This window comes from Ixodes scapularis, unplaced genomic scaffold, assembly GCF_016920785.2.
Source record: "Ixodes scapularis isolate PalLabHiFi unplaced genomic scaffold, ASM1692078v2 PGA_scaffold12__126_contigs__length_90152505, whole genome shotgun sequence".
Taxonomy (NCBI): domain Eukaryota; kingdom Metazoa; phylum Arthropoda; class Arachnida; order Ixodida; family Ixodidae; genus Ixodes; species Ixodes scapularis.
Genome location: NW_024609838.1, coordinates 28,785,652 through 28,807,016, shown reverse-complemented (window position 1 = coordinate 28,807,016; position 21,365 = coordinate 28,785,652). Strand labels below are relative to the sequence as shown.

The 21,365-nt window shown below is 46.9% G+C and overlaps 2 protein-coding genes across 2 annotated transcripts in view; one reads left to right on the top strand and one right to left on the bottom strand.

Moving 5' to 3' along the window:
* The first annotated feature begins 429 nt into the window (after positions 1 to 429).
* LOC121835357 (protein aurora borealis-like) lies at positions 430 to 19,483 on the top strand. Its single transcript, XM_042289494.1, has 11 exons — positions 430 to 717; positions 6,547 to 6,784; positions 7,648 to 7,745; positions 9,242 to 9,372; positions 10,715 to 10,774; positions 12,343 to 12,399; positions 12,467 to 12,608; positions 14,343 to 14,427; positions 15,505 to 15,619; positions 16,109 to 16,165; positions 18,087 to 19,483. The coding sequence occupies exons 1-11, from the start codon at positions 689 to 691 to the stop codon at positions 18,314 to 18,316; spliced, it is 1,242 nt and encodes a 413-aa protein (XP_042145428.1). The 5' UTR covers positions 430 to 688; the 3' UTR covers positions 18,317 to 19,483.
* The window catches only part of LOC115316623 (proteasome adapter and scaffold protein ECM29), a 100,360-nt gene continuing 98,397 nt past the window's right edge, over positions 19,403 to 21,365 (bottom strand). Inside the window, exon 46 of the mRNA XM_040221482.2 lies at positions 19,403 to 19,698. Within this exon, the coding sequence (XP_040077416.1) occupies positions 19,556 to 19,698 (143 nt within the window). The 3' untranslated portion in view covers positions 19,403 to 19,555. The remainder of the gene's footprint in view (positions 19,699 to 21,365) is intronic.

Genomic DNA, 21,365 nt, shown 5'->3' with positions numbered 1-21,365 from the left:
TGGCTAACGCCATCTGTAGTGTGCCGTGTCAAAACCGTCAAACCAAAATAAAAGAAACAAGTTCGTAATCAATTAACATGTAATTAAAACAATAAAATAATTTTATAAATTAAAAAAATATAACTATTTCCCGCCCCAATAAAAACTATAGTCACGTGACTTATTAAATGGTGTTCGATTATACTTTTTTAAAGGGGGTTCGAGTTTAATGTTTTAACTCTTAACAGACAAATAAACATTTCATGATTAGACATTTCTACAATTCATTCAAATATTAATCGGCCCAATTTAGAGCAGACACAAATTAATTAATTATAAGTTCAGGTACGACATATATACGCATCTTTCGCATCTTTCCTTCCTACTCTATGCTTTTTCCCCTTTTTTCCGCTCTTTCCTGCGCTGCTCGCTAAATGCGACCAAACGAACGCACCCAAACTGCCCAAACGTTCAAGCAAGCTCATTGGCCGCGTTATTTAAAAGTCCCGGCACGCTCTTTTTCGTCGATTTTGTTGGGGGTCGTTTTATAAAGCGCAAAAACTGAGGGGCAGAACACACACCGAGCGCTTTTGAGTTTGCCACATCGAAGTGCCGGGTGTCAGACCCCTCCTTGAAAACGTCCGCCCCCGATCTCAAACTGGGGTTATTTTCTCTAACCGCCTTCCTCGCTTCGCACTTCTCGGTTCAAATGACTGATTCTGGAGACTCTATCGTTTGGTGAGTAAATTTACAACATTCATGCGACGTTCACAACGATAACGCGTTATTATGGGCGTCATTCAATGTGTCTCGTACGCCGGGACCTCGTTTCTGTCGCGGCCCTTTGTGTACCGTTCGAAGGCCGAGCTTTCAAAGGCACCGACCGACCTGTTGGACGCTGTCATAAGCACCCCATCTGGCAAGCGGAAAGTGTACGGTGGCTTATAATTGCAAAGAAAATGCTATACCATGTCATAAACGGTTACGGACAGCTAGTAGAGGAAAGCGTACAAAATTCTTGGAATGCAAAGATATGGCGACCAGGGGCGGACGCAGGTATTTCTTGAGGGAGGGGTCAGGTGTTGGTCAGCGTATCATATGTTTGTAGCGGCTCCCAGCGAAGCGCGAAAGAAGAGAAAGAAGTGCCCGCGCGATCACGGCCTCTCTCGGCGCTCGAGACAGCACAGACATCGAGGAACAACGGCACCCGCAAGATCGGCTCGTCACGTCTCAGATTTAACCTAATGTAAATAGTGTAAATAAATTAGTTGAAGCTCAGTACGCTTCAAATTGGTGACCCGAAACCTCAGCAACAGGACCTCAGCCCTGACCCGGCCCTCAGCAACAACGGTAATGTCTCCGCCAGCTACCGAATCCACATCCACCGGCGACCAGATTTCCCCTCCAAGCATTGCCACGGTCAAGCTACCTGAGTTTTGGACCACGGACTCGGAACTCTGGTTCATCACTATCGAGTCCATCTTCCGAAAAAACCGTATCACAACGCAACTGTCAAAATACGACTACGTTGTTGCTGCCCTCCCGCAGTCCATCGCTGGCATCGTCCGGGACGTACTCCGAGCGCCTCCAGCAGACAATCCATACGAAAAATTGAAAATGGAGTTAACTCGGAGGACTACAGAATCTGAGCAACGCCGCATCCAGCAGCTCCTCACCAAAGAGGAGCTAGGCGACAGAAAACCTTCCGATCTCCTCCGCAGAATGCATCAACTTCTGGGAGACCGCGCCGAATCACTCGACGCATCCATCTTCAAGGAACTATTCCTTCAGCGACTTCCCCAACAAGTTCGCATGATCCTGTCCACATTATCGGAGCCCTTGGAAACACTCGCCCAGATGGCAGATAAAATCATGGATGTTTCCGCTCTCGGGATCTCCGCAGTTAGCCAAAAACCACCAGCAGCTGGCCAGTCATCAGGAGCTCACTCCTTGGAGGAGAAGTTTTCTCAACTCCTCCAATCAAACAAGAGACTCTCAGAGCAAGTTGACCAGCTAGCGAAGAGTTTGCGAGACCTACGTGCCCGTCCTTCACGACCATCCTCTCCACACACATCTCGGGGACGTCGACCCAGCGCAACCCGCGATGATACCAACAGGTGGTGCTGGTACCACCGATTATTTGGAGACGACGCCCGAAAATGCACCCAACCATGCGCATTTCCGGGAAACACCTCGCCCACTCACTGAAGACGGCCAGTGCAGCGGGAAGCACAATCAGCCGTTTGTTCCACGTGACTGATCGCCAAACAAAGATCCAATACCTGGTGGACACCGGCGCTGAAGTCAGTATCATTCCTCCTACGCTGGAGGATCGTCGGCACCGACAACAGACCCAACCACTCCAGGCGGTAAATGGATCGGCGATAAAAACGTATGGACAGAGATCCCTAACCCTCGATCTGGGACTCCGGCGCGTGTTCCGCTGGATATTTCTGGTGGCAGACGTGCGTTTCGCAATCATTGGGGCAGACTTCCTCCGAAATTTTGCCCTCATCGTGGATGTCAAGCGCCGTCTTCTCCTTGACTCTACAACACACCTCAGTATCCGAGGCGTACTATCAAAGGCACTATCGTTAAATTCTACTTTACAACCCCTCAAAATGGCTGCTCCATGGAAAAACCTTTTAGAGGAATTCCCAACGCTAACGCAGCCATGCAACACTGAGGCATCAGTCAAACACAACATCACACATTGCATCGACACCAAAGGTTCTCCAGTCTTCGCCAAGCCACGCCGCCTCGCCCCGGACCGGCTAAAAATCGCTAAAAATGAATTCGAACACATGCTGGAACTCGGATTCATTCGTCCATCGTCCAGCGTGTGGTCTAGCGCCCTGCACATGGCACCAAAAAAATCTGGTGACTGGCGACCATGCGGGGATTATAGAGCCCTCAACAAAATCACGGTGCCGGATCGGTACCCAATTCCCCACATCCAAGATTTTGCTGGGGCACTACACGGATCGACTATCTTCACAAAAATAGACCTTGTAAAGGCATATCATCAAATACCGGTCGAACCATCTGACATCCACAAAACTGCAATCACGACACCATTTGGCATGTTTGAGTACATTCGGATGCCATTTGGTCTCAGGAATGCAGCACAAACCTTCCAACGGTTCATGGATCAAGTTCTTCGTGGATTAAACTTCTGTTTCGCCTACATCGATGACGTCCTCGTCTTCAGCAAAACACGTGAAGAACATGAGGACCACCTCCGACAGCTCTTCTCTCGCCTCCACAACTACGGTGTCGTCCTCAATGCGGCCAAATGCAACTTTGGCGTCGCCGAATTGGATTTCTTGGGACATCATGTGGACAAGCACGGCATCCGTCCCCTGCTGGAGAAGGTGAACATCATTCAACAGTTTCCCCAACCACAAACAACAAAGAAACTACGTGAGTTTTTAGGGCTCATAAACTTTTATCGACGATTCCTTCCAAACTGCTCTAGAACTCTCCAGCCACTCAACCGTTTTCTCACTGGAGATCCCAAGCAATCCATCCCACTCGAGTGGAACGAACTTGCACTCAACGCCTTCGAGACAATCAAGAAACAACTTGCCGAAGTCACAACATTGGCCCATCAGAAACCTAACGCACCACTCTCCCTTGTGACCGACGCCTCCGATGGAGCAGTTGGTGCCGTACTCCAACAGTTTACCGACTCCGGGTGGCAACCACTTTCCTTTTTCTCAAAGCAAATGACACCCACCGAAACCCGGTATAGTACATTCGGGCGTGAACTTCTAGCAATCTACCTGGGCGTTAAACACTTCCGCCATTTTCTGGAAGGACGTCAATTTGTTATCCTGACAGATCACAAACCCCTAACATATGCCCTAACATCAAACAGCTCCTCTTACACAGCAAGGGAAGTCCGACAGATGGCTTACATCTCGGAATACACTAGCGACATCCGTTTCATCAACGGCAAAGAAAATACCGTCGCAGACGCGCTATCCCGGATCGGTGTCAACACCTTTACAACTGAACAGACAGCTATCAATTTCCAGGAATTGGCCACCGCGCAACAGCTCGACGAAGAACTTCAGCACCTTCGCTCTTCGTCAACAGCGCTGGTCCTCGAAGACATTGCAATTCCTGAATGCAACAAAACACTTCTCTGCGACACTTCTACTGGCCATCCTCGACCTTACGTGCCGACACCGTTTCGACGAGTCGTCTTTGACACCCTTCACTCACTCTCCCACCCAGGGATACGGGCGTCACAAAACCTCATCTCAGCTCGATTCGTTTGGCCAAGGATGAAGTCAGACATTAGAAACTTCGCACGGGCATGCCAACAGTGCCAGCGAGCCAAAATCCATCGCCACACAGTGACACCGGTAGGCACATTCCAACTTCCCGGTGCCCGATTCAACAACGTACATTTGGATATCGTGGGACCGCTGCCACCGTCTCATGACTATCGTTACCTGCTGACGTGCGTGGACAGGTTCACTCGCTGGCCAGAGGCAATGCCTATGAAAGACATGACCGCGGAGACTGTCGCCCACACATTTATTACTATGTGGACCAGCCGTTTTGGTGTGCCGGCGACAATAACAACCGATAGAGGCAGACAGTTCGAAAGTCTTCTCTTCCATAAACTGTCAACTCTTCTCGGTGCACACCACATACGAACAACGGCATACCATCCCTCCTCCAACGGGCTCGTGGAAAGGTTTCACCGACAGATGAAAGCGGCACTCAGAGCACACACGTCCATAAACCCATGGACCGAAGTCCTACCAATGGTGCTGCTGGGCATCCGCACTGCCGTGCGAGACGAACTTAAGTGCTCCTCCGCCGAAATGGTCTACGGCACTACCCTCCGACTACCCGGTGAATTTTTTCAGACAACTGAAAAGAGCAGTGACATTGACTGCGAGAACTACGCCAGCCGATTACGCTCGGTTCTCCAAAACATCCAACCAATCCAAACCAGGACTCAGTCACGCAAGGTCTTCATAAGTCCCGACCTTCACCACTGCAGTCACGTGTTCGTGCGAAACGACACGGTGCGACGTCCACTACAGTGTCCCTATGACGGACCCTATGCAGTGCTGCAACGAACTGACAAAACATTCACGCTTTCAGTCAACGGCCGAGCAGAAGTAATTTCAATTGACCGCATTAAGCCTGCACATCTCACAAACAATGAGCTACAAGAAATTGATGCAACTTCGTTGACAAGCACATCGCACACATCGCTCGCATTACACACAACCTCGCTAGGGGGGGAACCATGTAGCGGCTCCCAGCGAAGCGCGAAAGAAGAGAAAGAAGTGCCCGCGCGATCACGGCCTCTCTCGGCGCTCGAGACAGCACAGACATCGAGGAACAACGGCACCCGCAAGATCGGCTCGTCACGTCTCAGATTTAACCTAATGTAAATAGTGTAAATAAATTAGTTGAAGCTCAGTACGCTTCATGTTTAAGATCCGCCCCCTTTCTCGTTTGCACGCCCTAAATCTTTACGCATGCAGAATTCAAGAAGGGGGTCAGGACCATCCGGACCCCCCTTCTAAATCTGCCCCTGATGGCGACGCTCGATAAACTCCCGTCTTCGTAAAACGAAAGCCAGTACTGCATTCAAGACGAACATAAATACGAGCCAGCGAAACATAAAAGCGGGAATACAAAGCAGAAATTAGACGTACGTGTTCAAACAGCGTGTGTTGAGTCTGCCAGAGTATGGCAATACTGTTGCACACCGCAAGATTAGAAATTTAACCAGTGCAGCACGACTGCTAGCCAGGGGTTCTTTAAATATGCGTCACGTAGTAGCGATGCACGACTGCGCGCCGGTACATATGTGCTCATCCAGATCGAAACTGGCAGGAAGGGATGCAGAACCCAGGGTCCCTGGGTTCTGCAGTGTGAGCTGTAAACATAAATACACAACACCTCCATATTTAATTTCTATTAAATAAGCAAAAAAAAAAAAGAAAGCTTAATCACATATACTATGAGTGGACCATGAGCGACGTACAATGCAGTTTCTAGGTCCTCGGCCCAATTTTCAGAGGTCGATTGATTGGTCGATCGAAAGTGTGTTTATTTTGCAAATCTTCGGCTCACGAAATGGCCTGAAGAGACCTGCGTGCAAAAAAACCTCAGACATTTAAAAAAAAAATCTTTTATTCAATTTATTAATTGGTCAACCTTTAAAGTTGGGCCGACGACCTAGAGAGTACTGTACGGTCGTGACCAACGGAAGGTTAGCAAGCAGTGGTTTTCCCCAGAGGATACAGACGTTTCTAAGGCCGCGAGGTCACACTGGTAATACATCATACAAAAAGACAGTCTGCAGTTTGAGGTGTGTTTCTTCTTGACAGTCCCGTCTCATTGGTCACACAAAAACTGTCTGCAGACGTACATATGACACAAAGATGCTTTGAACATGCACCGTCCGCAGACGATTCCATTCTCACGTCCACAGCGAACACAGTGTCTTCCGTGCTGTGTATAAGCGGTTGTACGGCGTGTGAGCAGAACTGCGCCCGTAGACAACATTCCCCTTTTCTGGCGGCGCAGCAATGCAGCCAGGCCGTCTGCCAGGAGCGGAGCATGCGTGCTTTCTAGCACCGCCACCGACGCAGACTCGGAGTCTCTGCCGAGCTCGAGCCAGGTACGGGAGGAGCCCTCCCTGCCCGCCACCCCCACCAAGCCAGAATGGGAGTGGACCCCCTTCGATGTGGAGCCGGCGCAACTCACTCTGCCCTCGTGCTCCCCGTCAATGTTCGTGTCCATGACCCAAGCGAGCCCCGGCCACGTGAGTGCCGCATAGCCGGTCAAAAAGTCAAATTGGACATTTTTAGTGATTTATACAGCGTAAGGTTGGTCTGCCAGTAGGGGCGACACAGGTTTACACTGTAGATGAGCAATTTTGCCAGTGCAATACGACTGCTAACCTGGGGTCTTTAACATGTTCACGCAGTAGTGATACACGACCGCACGCCGGTACGATGCTCATCCAGATCGAAACGGGCAGGGGTGGGGCTTGAACACAGGATCCCTGGGTTCTGCAGCGCGAGCTTTCGCTCCACGCACGTCGAGCTGGGTGTGCGCTTCAGCCCACTCGGCCACCGATCCCCTCCGCATAGCCGGTCTTGGGTAGTAACGTGTTGTGAGTAACTGATCGTAACTCTTTTGGTGACAAACCTAACTGTAACGCGTTACTTTTTTTTATAAATGTAACTCGTAGCTGTATTTCAGCTACTTCTTCTGAAGTAACGAGGAATTTTGTAGTTTCTTTAGGATTAAGATATCGTTGAACGAGTACAATCCAGCCATTCCTTGCACTTCCGAAATTATGCGTTCCGACATTCTGAGTGTCGTATGCTCGCCTTGGGCTAACTTGCAACTATCTAGTTTCTCACGAGTTGTGGCCCAGATATAGCCACGTTTGAAAGTGACGTGGAGAAACCTAGTAATCTTTATGCACTTGTTATGGGAAAGTAACTAAGACATAATGCCGTCACATTTTTAAAGTAACTGCAACGAGCTACTTTTTTCTGTTGTGGTAACTGTAACAGTAACTTCGATACTTTTGTTCTGAAAGTAACTAACAAATTACCTTTTCAAAGTACAAGTTGAAGTGCTAACACCGTATCGTCTTTTGTGCAAAATCTCCAGAAGCAACCTTTCCGCTGGTCCATCGACCAGATGGCTGTGCTTTGGCCGGCAAACATCGACGAAGAGTCTAGTCACATACACCGGGAACAGGCGACGAGGCAAGTGGAAAACGTCGGATAACCGACATCTAGCAGAAAGTGCTTGGTGAACAATGCTGTTAATCCGAATCGTCAATCATCGATGTACTACTGTTTTCTGCCATAGCTACGATGGTGCCAAGGGGCGGAAATCTCGGCGGCAGGAGTCTGCGCTAAAAGCTGGTTCACACACTTACTTTTGACTGTGCGATCGAATGCGCTGCGACTGTTGCGTAGCTGCACCTGCGCTATCTATGAAAAAGCCTTGGAACCCTAATGATGCATAAAATATATGCAGATCTTCGAACACATTCCAGAGTTACCCAATAGATGGCGCCAGCCTATTATTTCATCGTAAACCGTCGCAACCAGTGGTAGCACAGTCGACTTTGGTCAAACAGAAATGTGTGAACAAGCCTTAATTACATACACAAAGAACTAAAGAATTATTGATTTGACTGTATTGCACATACCATAGATTTGTGTTTTGGGTAAAATTCACAAGCTTGAGTTGAGGTCAGGTTATAGTAGTGTACCGACGTGACAGAATGTGGAGATTAGGAGTTGCAAGCTTCCTCGCTGATTGCTCAAATGCAATTCAACAAAGTGGAGTTCAGCTAAACAACATTTAGGTTGACGACTCTTCGAAGCAGCAACGTAACCAGCTGTCGGCCGGAACGTTAATGCATATTATATGCAGGGTGTACCAGCTAACCTGCACCAAGTCTTAAAAGAGTCTGGTGCATGCTGCGCAAGTCAAACCAACACAGTATTGTTTATAATGCAATTAAATGCAGAGGTGCAAGCGAGCTGGGCAAGAACGAAAATAATCCCTGGAGAAGGGGGAACAAAAGGGACCAAGGACAAACAGAAATCTCTGGAGAGGTCCCGGGTTCGATACCCGGACCAGGCAGATTTTTTCGGTCGCGCACCAGTCATTTAGCTGTGTTTGGAGATTTGTGCTTGTCCTTTGTCCCTCTTGTTCCCCTTCTCCAGGGGTTATTTTCGTGACAGTATTGTTTGCAGTCCTGTCGAGATATTTTCTGTAATGTGCCAAACTGGTTAATTAATAAAGATTAAATGCCTAACCTTTTAATGCAAAAGTTGTAGAGCGTGTTAAGAAACATTTCATTGTGCCGTTTATTTTTTTGAGCCCTAAAGAAAATGTGCGAGATTTTAAAAATCCCACGTGAGTAAGGGCACTACCATCGTAGCTCACTTGCAAGCAATCACGCGGGATTTTTTTTTTAATAAATGCACATAAAATAGGTTACGTATACTGTATAGAGTATATGTGCAAAATATGTAACTTAGAAATAATCTACCACATTTTACATGTCACGAGGAGTGCAGCGGGTGCAATCCGTGAAAAAAGATACCTCCATTTAGTGAGCAAACAGTATACTTTTAAATAGGCACATGTGGATTAATAGATAGTTGAAAAGTGTGCCAGAATTAAGACAATGTTATTATCAGGATCCTGACATGTATTTTAGTTTGATCCCTTTTCCTCGCAGAAACGACGAGCTGTACGAGGAGAAGTCTCAACAGGCGATCGAGGCGTTCTTCTCGCGCCACGACATTGTGCCTTCTCCATGGGAACCCCAGGACCGCAGAACCCGGCTGACACGACGGCTACAGGACTCAGGTCGGGCAACAGCGTGCCTGCGTCATGTAGAGTACACTCTCGGACAGTATAAATAAGTTTTTCTGTTAGCCCGTTTTTTAAAAAAACTGGGAAAACTAAAAAAAAAAACACACACACACACACACAAGTTAAGTTGTCCTTCAATAAGGAACAAGAAAAAAAATAACTTTATGGGAAGAAAATTTTAACTACAGCTCTACTGTGTGTCAACTAGGGTACAACCCGCTCCAAACTGTCCGCGAGGCCGCTGTTTTCTTCGAGAATCGCTACCCTTATCTCGTTTGCTTCTCTTATCAGTATGAGAGTGTTTTACAACTATTTGGGTTGTGTGTATGTTCCCTGGAAGTTAGGGAATCCCATGCCTGTGTCTTATTTTTCTTGAATACGAGCCCCGATAAACCCTAATGTTTTTGGCCGGCGCCAAAAATTTATATTGAAAAAATGCAGTCTGTGGGGAAAAAATACCCCCCCCCCCCATTCCTAAAACGAACCCCCCAAATTAAAACAAAATAAACTGCGGCAACACTGAACCCGAATTATAAGTGTGAATGACTCTGTCGAAGGATGCCAGCTGCAACTCTTGAGAGGCATGAAGCTGGGCTAACTGCAAAAGAGAACCACTCTTTCTTGCTTCAAAGGTAAAACCAGTGCAGAGACTGTGCTCAGCCCCTGCGCACGCAATCCTCCTTGCCAAACGATAATGCGCGCACGTGCATCCAATCTGTGCATAAGGTGTCCGCCGCCAAGTTGCAAACGCACTTCATGCTTTGGATTTCTCCCTTTCTTAAACCTAGGCCCTGTAGGTAAAATGTGGGATCCCAGTGCCATTTGCAAAACGACTCACTACGATGTCCGAACGGGCAAAAACAGAGATCACCGCATATCGTGCGAATTATGGCCGAATCAAAACGCTACTTTTTTCTTTTTGGCTCGAACGATTAGATGCAGTTCCCCAGCTTCATTGCAGCTTTGTAGCTTTTTTTGGTTGGTTGTGCCTATGGATCAAATTCAATTGTGGCGACTTAACCCGTCGTACCGGGCAATCACACTGTAAAGTACTAAGTTTGGCCATAAAGCGAGCAAAACAACCACAAATGTCGCACCGCGTTCGACATAAATTATGCGACAAACTTGTCATCTCCATGGGGAAGCCTATTCTGCTGACAATTTCTGCCCTTGTTCACGGCGGACTCAAGAGAGACACCACCCGTTCATTCGCGCCATTACGTATCTATTACGTGACTAGGCTTCGGAGAGGCCCTTCGCACGTTGCGGCGAAGCGGGGCACGACGGGATTGTGACAGCGTTTCCCCCAGCATCCACCGATGTCGTTTCTCCGCAGGTAGTGGAGAGAGGTTCTCTCTCCCACCCACCGTAGAGGAAAGGCGTCGTCACAAAACAGGTGAGTCCTCGCTGCCGTGCCCACCGCAGTCAAACTGCTCGTACGTCGTACAGGAGACGCGGTGATTGCTTCAGACGAAACGACTGCAGTATCTGCTGACGCGTTTCATTCACGATGCTTCGAACTAAAGACGGTTCTCGCGCAACAGGTGCGACGGGACAGTGGTACGAGGAGGAGACGCGTGCCTCGCACACTGTCTGCAGACTGTCTTTTGCACAACGTATTGGCAGTGGGACCGCGGCTTCGTAGTGGACGAATGGGCCCCGTTCCACTCGTAAGAAAATGCTCTTAGGTAGACGGTGCGATTATTGCCGGATCGCTGCTTGGTCCACCGTCTGACACACTGCAAACAGGTGCTTGCTCAATCCACGTTCCGTTGCGTACCATTGCGTAGGCGTTCCGTTAAAATATTTGACCGCCATTTTCTGGACTACTGTTTGAATTGTACAGGCAAACCACTTGTGCTGTTACTCCATTTCATTTTAAGACGTCGAAATTTGTCCGTCCATTTGTGTACTTCCCACTAAATTTAGTGCAGAAATTGATGTCATATGATCTGTACACAAATTCGGTTTCCCCGCGGGCAAAATTGCTGTCGCGTGACCGCACGTCACGGCACCTACAGGCCAATTCAGTTTCCCCGCTAAATTTGGCAGGAAAATTGATGTTGTTGCATTACTTATATTTTTATATATATATATTGATGTCTTCTAAAAAAAATTAAAACAATAGTTTTTTTAAGTACTGCATTTCATATGTTGTAGGACTGAAAGTGAAGGTTGCTGTCAACCTTTAGGTATGAGCGTTGCAGAACCTGCAAAGGCAAGCACTGGAATTTCAGTTTCCCTGCCAAACATGTGCACTTGCGCAGTGCAAGCGTTGTTCAGGACAATGTGATCGTAGCTGTGGCTTCGCTTGCACATAATATGATACAAACTAGTACTATAGAGTGTACGGTTCGATCGAGAAAATGAAACCTGGTTTTGCGGCCCGCATAAATAAGCTATACATCGCAGCAAGCTGAAACTCCGTGAGAATGCGACACTAGCGGTGATGATAATATTCAAAAGTTTGAACACATGACGTTACCTGGTTCAAGACATACAAACGAAAAAACAATGTTTTTATGAGCCAGCATTCACCACAACCTAAATTTCATTGAACCAAAATTTGAGACTGTTGGTGCCTGTAGCAATTATGTCAGTGAAAAAAACTTGTCAGCATGGCAGAAAACAGTATTGTCTCAGTTTTCTCACTGAAATAAAGGCTACAGGTGGCCCCAATCTTAAATTACGGTTTGATGATTAGGCTCAGGTGGGCGTCGGCTTATTGAGAAGTTTTTTTTTTTATTTTGTATCTTTTGATACAGCTCAAACTTTCGCATTTTATCACCACCGCTAGCGTCACATTCTCACGGAGTTTTCAGCTTTCTGTAATGTGTAGTTTATTTACGCAAGCTGAAAAACCGGGTTTCGTTTTCTCAATGTAACCTGGTAGTACCTTATGGTACATTCTAATATGTGATGCCATTTCCCATTGTTGGGGGTGTCTTTCTTCTTTTTTTTTAGTTTGGAGCCAAACAGATTTGAGCATACCCCCAGACGCGGACATCACGGCCGCCCTTGGTAAGGCTGCTCTAAAACCTTGTTTTGAAGGTGAAACCCAATGGCCTTTTGTCGATCCTTCGTGCAGCCCAGTACTTCACCTTCGATCGCAGCCAAGAACACCAAACGGATTTGAACTGTCCGGCTTCGAATCCAAACAGCACAAGGGACTCCATGAGGCGAAAGCTCTTCTGCAACGCCGTCGAAAATAGGGCTCGCACTCCGGAAAGGTACGGTTTTCCTCTGTTCTTCAGAGACGCCATAGATCGGCGGATCGACAGTCTTGTTTCTGAAGCAGAACGCTTTTATGGGCTGCCTTTCAAGTCTACGGGCAGTTCCAGAGTGCTATTTGGTCATAAAAAAAAGTTGTATAAATTAGCCAATGAATGCAGTGTAACGAAACTTTGCAGAAATTATCTTTAGGTTGTGCCTTTATCATACTTAAGTTTTGTGAGTGAAGGTTCCTAAAAAAAGAAATGCAAGATAAAAAAGAAAAGCTCATTTCCTACGCACGGAAGCAAACTGTCGTGTTGATGCTGGCACTTGCATATGGCACTGCTAGGTACAAAAACTTGGAACCTTTTTAAAAATCAGCACCTGAAAGCAGGTCTAGCAGATTTGACCATCTGTGTTACAATATGTGGTAGCAGCGTGAACCAGACGGTTTGTTTCCTTTTCCAAGCCACTCCACTAGCCCTGCGAGTAGCGTGGATGGGTGCCATTACGGGTGCATTCTGCACATTTCTGACTTTACACGCAAGATCCCTTTTTCAAGTATATTTAGCCTCACCAAAATGATAAGTCTCAAAGGGCAACTACGGTTCATTTTAATATTAAGAACACAATGCCATTCTCTTTAGCATCGCCTTAAGAGACCGCATGCCAAATAGTATGTCGATCTAACTCCGCCTAAAGTTGACAAAAAAGTTGATAAAACTGGCAAACAAAGTTTGAGGTTCACATTACCAAAACATGCCAATCCCAGCTGGCATGTAGCCAGCAGCGCAGTATATACCACCGCGTCGGTGCAGTCCACCCTGCACTATCCATGTCGTGCCCAGGAAGATTTGTTTGCTTGTTTCATACTTTTTCAAGCAAATCCTACTGGCGGTGCTAGCAGTGCACCCATCGTTGGCCATGTGAAGCAAGGAACACGTGAGCAATGAAACTGGGTGCCGCGTGGCATTCGCCACTCGCCACTAGGCACTCCACAGGCGCATTGCGCTTCCTTCTCTGAACCAACCAGATCCTAGCTCCGCGGTGCAGTGAGAAAGTGACGTAGGGATGCCAGGACCGGTTGCTATGGATACTGCCGCGCAGCGCATGTTTTTATCGCTCGTGTGTTCCTTGCCTGATTTGCGGAACGCACATGCGCTCTCGTGCAAGCATGCATCATCGCTGGCAGCGTCTGTCAAGTGCGAGAGCCAGTTTGCGACATTGAGCACGGCACGCTTCCACAAACCCATCGCAACATACCTAAGTGTGGTCTACTGAACTTCACTTTCTACTAATGTTTTCAAAGCAATCCCTTGGGAAAACTTTTTTTTTTTTGTTTCGGCATTAAAACAAGCTGCGCCCACGGCAGTGCAGGCGTCGTCGGGTGTAAGACTGCCGATCGTGCCAGATGACACATTCGCCCTTGCGCCGTGCTGCACCCAGCCACCTTGTACGCGACATCACGATTTGTACCACATATTTAGGGCACGTAGGTGACAACACAGGAGTAATGTCGCCCACCACAGGCAAGGGTTTAGTTTCGGTTCATAGTAAACTTCAAAATAAGATTGCGCAAAAAATACTGCACTTTTTTTAAAGAAATGACATAGACCTGTTCATTATTGCCTCGGGATATACAACCACCCACTAACTCAACTTTCTCGTAATTACTGGAGTTGCCTTTTAAACAAATAAGCAATTTTATTTGGGAATAATCACCGATACATTTTTTCCTTCTCCAATTGCAGGACGGGCAGTCAAAACATGAGCGTCTGTTCAAGTCCCATTCCCCTGGCAGAAGACAAACTGGATCCCTGCATCACGCCTGTTCTGGTAAAGCTTGACTATTGTAACAATGCATTAAAATATTTTGACAGACGAGTAGTAGATAAAACTAAGCACTGAAGAACTAATAGGCTGTTATTAGCTGAAACAGATAAACTGAAGGTATTCATTTGGAATAATTGGTCAAAAGACGACGGCATGAAGTCAAGGGGACAAATAGTAGACATGGATACACAAAACACTCATGCAGATGCAGCGTTTTGTGTCTATATCAGGGGTGGCCAAGCTGCGGCTCGCGAGCCGCATGTGGCTCTTCGCGTGTTAAAGTGTGGCTCGCGGCTCCCTCCCTTACCTAACCCCCTTCCCCCACTCTCCCGCCTCCCTCCCGGCACACGAGCACTTCCCTAAAAAGAAGAGAAATGGAACACGTTTTAAATCGAAAGACAGGTTGCAGTTCGGTGGTCTTGTGCTACTGCTACATTACGTACAGTTGGATTGCTTCTGATGCGGATAGATAGAAAGTAGTTCAACTTTCGTTTACTGCTCTGAACAAAAGTTAGCACCCCGCCCCCCCTCCCGTGGCTCTTAGATGTCTCATGGTTTTGTTTGCAGCTTTTAGGCCGGTCAGCCTGGCCACCCCTGGTCTATATATTCATACTGTTCTTTTCTTATTAAGTATAGTATTTTATTTTTTTGCAACGTGGCAGAGTTTTCAGTCTGACGATGTGTGACCAGAAAGGCTTTAGTAACCAAATGAAGCGGAGAATGTTTTTTGGCCCTGTACCACCAAACCTTTGCCCAGTTTTATGCACCACCGTTTGCTTGTGAGAAAATATTCTCCGAGTATAAATATGCCATATACTTTCCGGTTTTAACAACAAAAAAAAAACACTGATAAACGTCAGTCAATGTTAAAAATACAAGATCAGCTAGAAAGAAAACAAATTAAATGATAAACATCTATTGGTGTTAAAAATACAGAACAGGTTCAAAGCTGAAAAACAGATTTCTGGAAATGTTTGCTCCAGCTAGGAACGTGCATGTCAAAACTCCATCAATACCTCGAGCATAGCCTAATTAGTGGCTCTTGCTTGTGGTTTTTACCGAGCCCCCTTCTACTTGCAGCTTAACATGTGCTCGAGTCCCATCGGCCGAGTGCGCTGCAGCGAAGGCAGCACTCCAGACAGCGAGGGCATGCAGTTGTCCCCCATTTGCAGGCAGCGAAGTGTCAGGAACCCTGGTAAGCGTTCACTTGTTTGGGTGGAGTGCTCTCAACTCCAAAAGTGTGTGAATAAAGGCCCGTTCACACTCTTGCAACCGAGTACGACCGAGAGAGACGAAACCGGTTTTTAAGCCTCTTGCGACTTCTTAGGACCAGGCACGCTGCTGCGGAGCTGGTCCTAAGACGTCGTAAGAAGATTAAAAACTGGTCTTGTCTCTCTCGGCCGTACTCGATTGCAAGAGTGTGAACGAGCTTTAACGGTTTGAATCGGATTGTGCTGCATCATTCATGGCTTTCGCAGTGCAAGGAAGAGCCACTCCAAAGTTTCTAGTGCATCCACTTTCCCGGGAAAGTGGGAAAGCAGACACACTGGATTCCTTAGAGTGCAGGGCATACCGGTTCTCCTTGTAGTGTTGAAACTAGTAATACTAACACTGTACCACTTGAATCAATGTGAAATTCTCACACCCCTACTTTCAACGCACCTCTCGTTTCTTTTCTTGTCAGGGACACCCTTACAGCGGAATCTCTTTGGTGTGGAGACGCCCAAGCTTTCATTCATTCGTAAGTGTAACACATTACAATTCAATGTAGCGTACTACTCTTTCTTCATTCCCTTTTTTGTTTTTAGAATAAAATACATTATTTATGGGTACATACAAATTGTGTTGGCCCACTAAAGCAGATCCTGTGTAGGGTCAAACAACCAGCAGAATTTCATATACACACAAAAAGATACACATTCGCGGTTGCCATCAGGTCATCAGTGCCAGAAATGAGGCTAATTGAGTGTCAAAGAGGTGGAGAGCTTCCCGGTGGTTTTTGGCACTGCAACTGCCAAGACATTTTTACAGTGTCTCAAGTAAAGTAGTATCTCTCTTCTCATGGGACAGCCTTAGAGGGTGTAAAAATGTATTAAAAACAAAATCAGAAAAATTGCGGGTTCCTTGCAATGGCCTGTACACAGGCTAAGCACAATCATTCCACCACCATTCAAAATAGCGCATTTACTCGCATAATGAACTGATCTTCGACAACTAATCCTTTAAAAGTCGATAATCACGGAGGAAGCGGCTGGGGTCTTTGGAGAGAGAACCTCAGGAGAAACCATCTGATCTCCCAGAGTATGTCACTCGAAAGGCGACGTGCAGAGTTGAGAGGCACTTTGACCTTCGATTTGTTTCATTTTTTAAAATAAAAAGTAGTGCTCGTAAGAAAATACGGTTTTCTGTTCTTCGTTTTATAGTTGACACAGATTAATTTCCGCAGTTAATTGGCCAGTCCGAAAATCGTTGTGCTGCCCCTTAACCGAGACAAGCATACATAGCTAGACAATCATGTACCAAGCACTTGTAACTTTTTCCCTGATCTGTTTATCAATGTTTGTAAAACTTGAACAGATTTATTGTAAAAATATTTAAAGGTAGGAGTCCATCAGCTGCTGCTCAAGCTTAAAAAAAATCTAAACATGAGCGCTCTTCTTAAAGGACACATGCAAAGGAAAAAAACATTTTTTTTAAACGGCTTAGATGGAAAAAGGACACCATAAAACGATTTTACAACGAAGAAAAAAAATTTTTTACAGCTATATTTACGGCGCAAAACGAATTCGTAGTTGGCGCCCGCGGGCACCGCGTAAAAGTGGTCTGTATTTATCACGTGACTGGTCTTTATTTATCACGTGGTGCTTGCGCTCTTTCGAAAGCTTCCTATGGCCTCTAAATGTAACTTATTCATCTTTCTTTGAAGTATAACAAAAAACCAAGACGAATAAGGAACTTTTAGAGCCCAAAGGAAACTCCTGAAAAAGCGCAAGCAGACGCGATAGACCTGTGCGCCGGTCAGACGACGGCGGCGGCGCCCCGAAGCAGACGAACTTGTGCGGCGGCGGCGACGGCGGCGTGGAGAAACGCGTTGAAGCGGCGTTCGCACAACGCTCAGCGTGCGGCGGCGACGCAGCGCGGCGGCGCGCGGGCCTACCACGTGACCAGCGGCGGCTCCCGCGAGCGCCAACTACAAATTCGTATAGCGCCGTAAATATAGCTCTAAAAATTTTGTTTCTTCGTTGTAAAATCGTTTTATGACATCCTTTTTCCATCTAAGCTGTCTAAAAAAAATGTTTTTTTCCTTTGCATGTGTCCTTTAACTAATAAAAAGCAGACCCCCTTTTTTATGTTGTGTGTATGGTGGCTTCTGATATTAATTCAAGTTGGAAACCATGCTGAAGAAAGGCTGGTAGTGCCTCAGCTCGAGAGCCATCCTGAAGAAAGACTTCTGGTACTTTCTTCAGCTTGGAAGCCATAAGAAAGAAGCTTCCAGCACTTTTTCCACCTTAAAAGCCATGCTGAAGAAAAACTTCCAGTACTTGATTCAGCTTGGAAGCCATGTTGAAGAGACTTCCGGTACTATAAGCCATGCTGGAGAGACTTCTGGTACTTCAGCTCGGAAGCCACGCTGAAGAGTGTGTCAAACTATCCATTTTCAGGAACGGTCTCGACCGTCACCAGGAGCGGCCGATCGGCGTCGTCCCGAAGGGCTTCCCTCATCCAGTCGATCGGCATCTCCAATGAACAGGACGCGATGGCAACCAGCCCGTGCCGGCCCGCCTTGCCCGACAACCTAGAGTCCAACAAGAGTGACTCGGCATCCTGTTCCAACTCCGACGAGATGGCGACCGGCCCGGACGCCTCGTCGTGCCACGACGAGCTCTTTTGACGCGTGCTCTGCCTAGACCATCTCAACAAAACGGAATGTGGAAGATCTCGTGCCTACGTGGACTCGCATAGAGACGTTTCTTGCCGGCGACCGAAAGCTTTCGAGAATGCAATCCTACATCGCTAGCTTCTACCTCAAGGGGTCCTAAGCCCGGCCCCACACATTTCCGTTTGAAGTGTGACCGACCGCCTTGCAACCATGTACAACAAGAGAACTTGCTGGCACCATCTGTCGGGTATCCCTGGCACACTTCCAACCCGTGTATTGCTAGACTGAAGGTTTGCCGGTATTTGCAGGATCAGGTCTACGCACTATTCATGAGAAACAATCATGTACAACATTGTCTGAATTATTTCACACACACGGTGGAAGAATGACGCACAAAATACGAGCAAATCGGATGTGTTCCGGGGCCACCCGATAGATGGCGCCAGCACGTTCTCTTAACGTGAGCAGTCGACCACACTCAAACCTTAATGTGCGGACCGGACCTTAAAACGACTCAATTTTACAAGTAGTCGCTCACTGCAACTGCTTCCGGACGTTCTGCCTTTAAATGTTGTTGAGCATCCCGAGCTTTGAGGCAGGACGTGCAATCAAAACGCTGCAGAACAGGCGAGAGGCTCATGTTGAAGGCGGGACAACCGAAACCTTGTCAGTGGTTGCCGTGCCTTTGGCATGTCCTTTGTTCTATAGTAGTGTGGAGAGTACTTAGATTCCAATTGTGCGAGAGGAACTGAAGCACCCCTTTGAACGACTCTGCATGTCTGAGCAAGAAGTTGTGTTAAGTTTTTATTTTCTTTAACCTACGACGAGTCATAATGCCGAAACAAAAAAATAATAAACAAATCGGCAATGGCTAGAGGGGTCTTAGTACTTACCACCATTCCACATGTGCCAAGCTAATTTGAGGCGGAATAACGATCGGTTCCTGAAATGACGAGCGTGCCCGTTGCTTGTCGCATCTTGCTAACGGCCTGTATCCCGAAATGCGATGTTCCAACCGTCCCTCAACTAGTTTTGTGTCTGTTCCAGAGCGTTTCATTGCTGCCCACCCAGCCATTCCCAATCACTGCCACAACCATCCCATCTAGAACCATGCATGTTTTAATATGACAAAGCACATTCATGTAATATACCGTGTATAAAGAGGTTTTAAATTGTCAACCTGTACTTGGCATTTTTCTCTACCATCACAGAGGGGGCTTGCAAACTCGTTAGAAATATTACGCTGCCAGTTCAACAAGTGTTCATTGCTAGGTCTGCTAGGTCCTGTGCCAAGCTCTTCAGTTCGAGGTTGTTGTCCTTCTTTGCAATGGTTGCCACGGAGTTCTTCAGCTTGTTTGCGGACGAAGGCGTCAGAACCCAGACTACATCTGCCGCTGCAAAAAAAAAAAGAGAGGGCCAATGTTGAAACTACAAACATTCCACGAGAAGACTGACCACCAAAATTTGTTTGGCGAGATACTGTAGTCCAATCACAGATGTGATCGGATGGTGTCCGATTTTAATTGTAGATGAATGCACTTTCTTTGAATGTTGGCAAGGAAAAAAAAAAAATCTACAATCATTCCTGTACTATTTAAAAGATGGTTGCATAAACATTCCAAGATGTTTTTTTACAACATAATGATTAAACGTTGCATATGGCATGCTCCCCTGTGGCTGCCATATTCGCAACTCCAGCAAACTATAGGGGGCGCGCTGGTCAGGCAGAATGGCAGACGAAAGGTCGTTTTCGTCAATCAGCACACGGACCACCATAAATTTTCTGCACTGTATTTTAAAATCTGTGTTGCATATGAAAGCAAAACAATTTTTCGACAGTAGAAACATTTTTCTAGTCAGTAGGAATGACATGGTGGAGGTATAAAAATAATTACTGGAAACCGTGTTTGTTTCTATGCTGCCTACGAGAACCAAGCAGCAATAGCAGACGACAGAGTCGAAACGACCTGCTCTTCTGAGCATTGCCGCTACGCGGCATCGATTTCGCTGGAGTCTCCAATAGAATGGCAGGATGTTTTTGGTTTGGAGCAAGCTCCATTTTCAACAACTTTTAGCAAAAGTTAACATCTGTATTGTCTATCTAGGGCCCGGTCAACAACTTTGTCCAATGACATAAAGCTTACACTTCCTAACTCTTGCACCAAGAAATCCTAAGGCCCACTTCAGATGCGGCAATTTTAATGCTAAAACATTAAATGTCTCATGGAGCGAGCCATGCCAAATGGCGCCTTAAATCCCTTCTCCAAGTGAAGCCAGCTCCCAGCTATGAAACCACGCGAAAAGCTAGCCACGGCACCTAAATTCCCTGATCCCAAAGGAGCGGAGTAAAGCTGAGAGATTTTCGGCTTCAATCCCACTGGCTGGCGCGCGTCGACAGGGCTCCCCATTGGCCGCTGCACATCAGTTTCAACGACCGCTCGTCCCATGGCGCTGCGTGTCCGTCAGTGCACCATCAACACTGATTGTCCAAGGTCAGTGCGCCCAGGAGAGCGCGCGCGCTGAGCAGCGACGAAAAGTATGCAGCAGACGAAATAAAGGAGCGGACGAGCGGCTTGCACGCTTTCGCATTCACAACTCGTTAAAAGTATTTAGGTGTACCTTGAGGCTTTTCTCCCAGTGTTTCGATGTTGCAACACTAGTTTCTCACATTCACGCGCAGCAACCGCTAAATTTGAATTGCAACGTTTTGCAAGTGTCGTCATTTCAAATTAAAATTAAAGACACAAAGTTATGCATTATTAATGTGACTTTAACCATTAATTACAAATCCAAACCAAGTTAAACCTGATGTCCGGTTATCATCACCACCACAGGAGGGCCACGTGAAAATACTGCAACCCCCATTGGCTGCTGCTGCTGCTTCGAACGTCAGAGTTGCTCGCCCGTTACGAGATAGACCCAATCCCAGAAATTCGTCTTGCAGCACGAGGATCTAGGGAACAACTCGCCAGCAACCCTAAAATTGCTGGGAAAAGTGCCCACCTGAGGCAGGCCTAATCAATCGATCAATGATGTATATAAAGAAAGGCAGAACGAGCAC